General features: G+C 34.9%; 1 protein-coding gene across 2 annotated transcripts in view; it reads left to right on the top strand.

The window, feature by feature from the left end:
* Window positions 1-962: 962 nt before the first annotated feature.
* Window positions 963-7962, top strand: part of LOC101884366 (melanoma receptor tyrosine-protein kinase-like) — a 66319-nt gene continuing 59319 nt past the window's right edge. For both annotated transcript variants that reach the window (XR_015524289.1, NM_001442559.1), the window contains 1 exon segment: window positions 963-1179. Coding sequence is in view for 1 of the 2 variants with exons in the window: in NM_001442559.1 (NP_001429488.1) it covers window positions 1068-1179 (112 nt within the window). In the remaining variant the exon portion in view is untranslated.

Genomic DNA, 7962 nt, shown 5'->3' with positions numbered 1-7962 from the left:
CAAGCTGATCAGCACATTTAACTTGCCTGGGTTAGAGTTTGGCCAACTAAATAAAAAAAAAATATTAAAACATAATAATAATAATAATAATAATAATAATAATAATAATAATAATAATAATAATAATAATAAGAAGAAGAAGAAGAAGAAGAAGAAGAACTTAGAGATTCACAATTTTTCTAGTATCTATTGTAAAAAAAAAAAAAAAAGTACACCTTTTTTGGCAAATTTTTCTAATAGTCATTTTTAAAGGTCTGTATTGAGCCACCTATTTTTCAGTTGGCTACAGAGTAAATCACTGTTGTTCAACAATATGCCTCAATAACCTAACTTGACCTAGTTAACCAAACTGAGCCTTTAAATTGCTATTTAAGTTGAATACTAGTATCTTGCAAAATAACTAGTAAAAAATTATGTATTTTCATCGTGGCAAAGACGAAAAAATCGTCCACCATCCCTATATATATAATATATCCCCACAATATATAGGCTATATATATATATATATATATATATATATATATATATATATATATATATATATATATATATATATATATATATATAATTATAATATTATATGTGTATAAAATATTATGATTTTATTATGAAATACACAATAGTATAGTAAACTTTATAGTATACTATAACTACAGACTACTACTAATGGATTGTAATATTATAGTGATTATTGTTTTCCAAAACAAATTTTTATTGTCTAATAATACAGGCTGTGAATAAGGTGTATACATTAAATAATATTGTTCTTTAATATAAATATTGCCAATTTTGAAAATAAAAATACATGTAATCGTTGTCAGACATCGCAAAAGAAGGTCCACCCACTGATACTCAAACTATTTGGCAGAGCGACCGAGTTGCGTCGCGTCGCGCGCGCTCTGTAAAGGTGAGTTGCGTCGCGTCACGTCACAGCTCTACGGAGGAGCGCTCAGACACGCTTCACTCGAAGAAGAGCAAGAACGGGACACGCTGCAGGAAACTACCTCTGTTACGAGTTACATATTGTTCATTTGACGGATTATCTGAACAGAAACAATGCTTTAAAAATGATTCCACTGTTAAACATGAGGTTTACGAAGCTGTCTCTGTTCCGTGAATTGGGAATCTTCTGCCTTTTGCTGATAAACGCAGGGTGGTGCGCCGTTTCTGAGAGGAAAGGTAAGTGAAGTTGCTTCAACTGTCTCTGACTCTTTTATATATTACGTTCGGAATATATATAGGCTATTTATTTTGTCTGTAAAACTACAGTTCATAAACAAGACCCTTTTAAAATCCGTAAATGTAATAGCACATCAACATTTTGACTGTTAGTGTAAACAAACTAGAATAGATATTAGCATCGTTAATAACATAAATGTATTATATAGACATTATATTATAAATAGTGTGCAAATTAAAGTTTATAAAGAATTGTATAGTTTAGTTTCTTTATCAAAAACTATTTTTAAGTAATTTTCATAGGTCTCCAACAGGACCCAAATGCATTATAAGGGATATATGGGAAGTCGTTATAAACATGTAACACGTACACTAAAAAAAAAAGTGTTTAAGCCCATACATAGACAAATACAATGTTGCTTTAAGTTTTTTAATTACATTACATTTACACTTTTTAACCCAATGGTTGGATTTGTCCATATTTGACCCAAAGTTGACCTGAAAATGCCCTAAATCAATCCGGCATTTTGTAAAGTTTGTAGAGCCATAAAACATGAATACTGTATACAGTGCTCAGCATAATTGAGTACACCCCGTTTTGAAAATGTGTATTTTTATCAATTTCTAAACAAAGCAGATTTATTAAACAGATGTATTTATTAAAATAATATTTTTGTCACCAAATTTAGAAATTGACAGAGAAAACAATTACATTCAAGCTAAATATTGCAAAAAATTTTTATTATTATTATTATTTTGCTTCTGATTTTTCCTCTTTTAAAAAAAAAATATATATTTATTATTTTTCTATAATTTACTAGTTTTTGAACCATTATAAGTTATTTTGTTAGATAAGCTCAAGATTTGGCTTCAGTATGTCTAATCTAAATTATATGCATAAATATAACATTGTATACCTTCCTATTAAAAATATGACTTTGAAAGAAAGATTTGTGAGGGGTGTACTTACATATGCTGAACACTGTGAAAATATTATTTGAATTCTAATCCCATTACTATTCACTTAATAACTAATGACCCGAAAATAATCAAATCAATCAGAGAGCTGAGGTGGCATAAGCTGCAGGTTTGTCATTAACCCTAACAAGTGACCCCACAACAATATGTCAAAAGTGTAATGAAGTTAATTAAGTCTCAGACCTATTTAAATAAACTTGATGAACTTTTGAGGCTGGTGACCACAGGATGAGGGCCAAGAGTTCAGCAAAAGCAGATGGTACCGCGAGACAGCTGCCCACTGAGTGAGGTCTGGGCCCTCGGCGTCTGCTTCTGACCAGCGTCTCTACTCAGGCAGACCGTGTTTAACATGCTGCGTGAGCTTTCTTGCCAGTGCAAAAATGGTCAGCAGATGGTGGCCACCAACACAAAAACTGCACTTTGATTCGTTGTTGACAACTGGACTGAAATCAAACAGAACAATCAAACAAAAACAAAATCAATAGCGATTCGTGATTGTAGCTTTAAAGCGTTTAAACATCACAAATGCAGTTTACGTAAATGGGCAGTGAAATAAATAACTGTTCAAACTGATTATTTAGAATGAGTGGAAACATCCCAATTCTTGAGATTTTTTTTTGAGACAACCTAACTGTTTTATGCTCAATCTACTTAAATTCGTTTAAACCAATTAACTTAACAGACTTGTGTAAGTACAACAAGAATGAATTGTGTGGAACCCTGCCTTTTCCACTTCATAATGCTGGGTTTCACACAATTTGTTTGTGTTGGGACGACATGAAAGGATTAAGTTGACTTTTTAGATATACAGATTTAAGTGGGTTGAACATAAAACAATTAAGTTGTCCTCCCCACATAAATTTTGTTGTTTCAGCTCATTTTAAATAAGCAGTTTGAATAACAACAAACATCATTCTTCAAATGTAACAGTCAATGTTCAAATAATTTTGATGTACACTTATGACTACAGGCTGAATGTGTTAAATTGCTGTTACATGATAAGCAGCACACCTTTCACACATTGAACAGTTCAGCGTCATCAGGACATTCATGTCATACCATCTGCATATAATCCAGTGACGTATACAATTTTCAATCTGTAAATTGAATCTGCATGTCTTTTAATGTTCCAGCAGGTTAATAACGTAGTTAATACTGAATAAATTAATGCTGGGTAAAAAAAAATATTGGGTTGATCTTCCGGTATAATAAAGAAAAGTTGAGGTCCCACTTTACAGTACATTAGGTGGCCTTAACTAATATATTCTTACATTGAAATGAATCATTTGTTACGATGAACTTATTGTGTAAACACGTTTTTACATTACCTACGATTAATTAAACACCTGCATGTAATTACATCTGTAATTAATTTCTGTAATTACATTTTTAATTACACCCTTGACCATTTCTTACACCTCACCCCATCCTTAAACCTACCCACCAAACCTGTCCTTAACCCTACTCGTATCCCACCTCAAGAGCACCAGAAGTGTTCCACAATACAATATGAACACATTAAGTACATTGTATTTGTCTTTTGATGCAAGTATTTAGTAGTTAAGGCCACTTAATATAAAGTAAGGCCAGTTTTGACAGCAAGTGACATGCTGACATATATAATAATGCTTAAGTTAAATGAAGCACGGATGAATAATTATGATATCCAAACTTGCAATAGGACTTGTGAATATTCATAGCAATATTCACTGCAGAAAAAAAAAAAGTAAGTGCAAGTACATCATTGTTAAGGCCACTAAATATAAGTGGGACTTGTTTTGATTTTAATTTGAATAAATTGACAGAAAAAGATATGCTGATATTTTTTCATTTTTTATGTAATAAGGATTGTGTTGTGTAAAGCTCGGATGAATAATTATGTTATCCACACTTCCAGCAGATTATGGCAAGTTTTAATGGGTAATTCACTTAATCATACATTCAAATCATTTGTTCAAAACAGCTGATTCATTTAGAAATGAACTAAATTACTTTTTATGAATGAATCATTGATTCAATTTGAAAAAAAAAATGAGTCAATGATTGCTTTAGGTTAGGGTTGCACAAAATATCGTTTCAGCATCGATATCGCAATGTGCACGTTTGCAACAGTCACATCGAATTACTGTAATTTTACTGAATTCATACAATTTATGCAAAAAACAACAACTTTTTCTTACTTTTTTTTTTACTTTTTCCTGTTTCTAGCCCAAATGTCTACATTTCAAACCACAAACAAGGATAATTTTACTTACTTGATCTTGATCTAAGAATTTTTAAATATTTGAACAAGAAACGAAAATAATTTTTGCATTGTGATATTCGATTCCTGTTCCTACTCCCCTGAAAACCATCAAACAGATTTATTCAAACTATCTTGTGAAACTGTATTCCTAATTTACATTGCAGATAAATAAAATCTCGCAATATTAGGTGTTTCCAATGTCGTGCAGCCCTACTTTGAGATGCACAAATGCTCAGACAATATTGGCCAAAAACGCAGCTTACTCTATATTAACTTCTTATATGTTAAACTGGAGGAAAACTCTTGATTCTGTGATATCATTTACATCTTATAAACATAAATAAACAAAAAACTATATTTGTTTTTTTTATTTGCTGTCATAAAATGAATTACAGAGTGATTCTAACTGCAATTTAATAGGCTTCTCAAAGCATGTTAATGATAATGTACATTATAATGTCAGCTCGCACATCATTAAAATGACAATTATGATATTACAGGCGATAATTTGCACAGCCCTACCTACATAGAATGCATATTTGCACACTGTATAATCAATCTGAAGCAAATGAATATTCATCTTTTGCCTAATGTGTATAATTAAAAAGAAAAAAAACGTTCTCCTGTCGCAGCAGATACTTTCTCTTGCGAATAGCAAACACTGTCACGCTATCAAAACATTGCTCTGTTTGTTCAAACATCTCGATGAGCCCAATACTGCAACACAATTTCCACCAATGGCGTGAAGGTTAAGGCGGTATTTTGGTTATGTGGCCAATAGCAGTGTTCAAGCAAGTAGTGTTTAACTATTTGTTAAATTACATGCTGCACCTTTAATGACCTGTCAGTTTAAGTGTGCAAAGCCTTCTGGAGATGTGCTTGTGGTATGCATGTGTTAGCATAACCTGTCAAGCAGTGTCTCGGGGGCATCTCATACTTAGTTTCATTCCCAGAGCCTGTGGCAGAAAAGAAAGAGGGAAATGTTAGAATAATATCTCAGAACAGTAAATGCGTTTGTTCAATATTAAGCTTCATTAACTGGAAGGTGAGCGGAGGTGTGGAGATTAATCGAAAAGACTTCCTTTAACAAGCAACAAAGCTAAATGCTGTAAGAGAACACCTCGTTGCTATCAGATCTTGCATCTGCGCACAGATTTCGTCATTCACATTTGGTGGCATGCAGAGTCAGGCCCAAATCTTGAGTTTGACTAATTATGTCATAACATTTATTTGGAACTGTTTTCTGCAGACCATTACTCATTACTGTATCACTTACTTTGGTCAAACGTGTATCAGATGCTGTGCGTTTTCACAGAATAACCTAGAATTATTCCATTTACAAGACAAGGAAGTCTTATTTTAGGCAAATGTTTTCCTTTGAAATTATACACACGCTTCCAAAATTAGCAAGGTGCTTGGTCTAAAAGGTCAGAATCAAAGACTGAGATGTTTCAATGAAACAAGATCTTCATCAGATAAACTCAAAAGGAAATGACAGCATTTGTGTTTCATATAAGACCGTATATTTTTCAGGAGTTCACAGTTAGCTGATAATCAATAAAGCGTATCTGGCATGTTGTCCCGGGAGAGAGCTCGTAATATCTTCGAGCCCGGGGCTCCCTCTTGTTAGAAGGGTGAGAGAGGAGTTTGAGCTCAGGTAAATCTCGAGAACTCCCCTGCTTGTCGCCGTGTGAGAAGTGTAAACTAAGGTTGTCTTGGGTGATAATTTGGTTTAGTCGATTGGCTGTGGTGTATGTTTTTGGAGGGTGTCGAGGAAAGGAAACCGGGAAACCCCACGCGAACACTGAGAGAACATTGAAACACCGACTGGCCCTATAGGAGGTTGGACCAGCGGTGGTCTTGCTGTGAGTCAATAGTGCTTGCCACTGGGCTACCGTGTCGGCCTTTTGGAAAAAGGGTGGAAAGTAGGGGGGGGAAGAGGGGGAAACTTCAAGACGAAGATTGCCTCCACAATCATCTAATTGAGCAGATTACAGCGCTAATGAAGTGCCAGCCGTGTTGATCATAAGCACGTGATCCTCTCGAAATTAGTTTATAAATAAACCCCACTTAAATATATTCACATGATATATGAATATGTTTATAACTTAAGTAAAATTAGAAATACTGTCATCGTTTACATGTCAAATTCATCGTGAATATTCCATTTTCAGATATCATGTTTTCTCTTGTGCTTTGAAGATTACGATTGCAAAACAAACGAACATGGTTTCTGGAAATTACTAAAACTGAATTTTTAAAAAAATTTTTGAAATCATGTTGGGGTGACTCACCGGGCCAGCCGGGACTCAAACCAGCGGCGTTCTTGCTGTGAGGCAACAGTGCAGCAAGTCCCGGCTGGGCCAGTTGGCATTTCGTTGTGGGGTTTGCATGTTCTCATGATGGCGTGGGTTTTTCTCCGGGTGCTCCGGTCTTCCCCCACAGTTCAAAGACATGCGGTACAGGTGAATTGGATTAACTAAATTGACGGCAGTCTTTGAGGCTGTGTGTGAATGCGAGAGTGTATGGGTGTTTCCCAGTACTGGGTTGCAGCTGGAAGGGCATCAGCTGCCTAAAACATTTGCCGGAAAAGTGGACGGTTCATTTTGCTGTGGTAACCCCTGATAAATAAGGGACTAAGCTGAAGAATAATGAGTGAATGAAATCATGTTTTTACATTGAGCATTGAAGAGTACAGTTAAAAAGAATTATAAAAAATGCTGATTATGTGTCATGTGTATTTAAATTTCCAGAATCACCACTGTTTCATACGAAGATACATTAAATATTCAGACATGGGCATTGCTAGACTGATTTTAAGGAGACTCTAGACCCTCAAAATTCTACCAAGCCCGCTAAAAATTCCAGCTCCCCATATGTGCATTATATTGTATGTTCAGTGCAACATAAACAGAAAGGCAAATATATTGGTTTCCTACATAATGTACATCATTCTGCCTGTTCAATCATGGTGTTTAATCAGATGGAATGCAGTACTGAAGTGTTCTGACATGAGTGTGGTACATTAACCCCTAACTCATTAAAATACATTGAAAAACCTTGCGACGTTACTGGGAATTATTCAACATAATCTCATGGCTTTTCATAACGTTTTGATTTAATGGCTAATTCGTATGAATTCATACTATCTAATTCGTACAATTTTGTATGATTTACTTTTCCCTCAATGACGGTTTTGGGTTAAGGACATGCAAACTCCCCAAAGAAATGCCAACTAGCCCAGCCGGGACTCAAACCAGCGACCTTCTTGCTGTAAGGTGACAGTGCCAACTGACAGAGCCACTGTGCTGCCCAATGCTGGTTATAAATAAAATATTCAAATTTCCAGTATCATTGTTCCATATGAAGGTATATCTCATATTTGGATATCGCTAGGCTGATTTTAGGGGGCTCCCTACAGAAAAATCCAGCTTAAACCAGCCTAGGCTGGTTTTAGCTGGTCGGCCAGCCTGGTTTTAGAGGGGTTTTGGCCATTTCCAGGCTGGTTTCCAGCCATTTCCAGCCTGGTCTTAGCTGGTCAGGCTGGGAGATGACCAGCT

The sequence above is a fragment of the Danio rerio genome, chromosome 24 (assembly GCF_052040795.2).
Source record: "Danio rerio strain M-AB ecotype USA chromosome 24, GRCz13ab, whole genome shotgun sequence".
NCBI lineage: Eukaryota > Metazoa > Chordata > Actinopteri > Cypriniformes > Danionidae > Danio > Danio rerio.
This window is presented reverse-complemented; position numbering and strand designations above follow the sequence as displayed.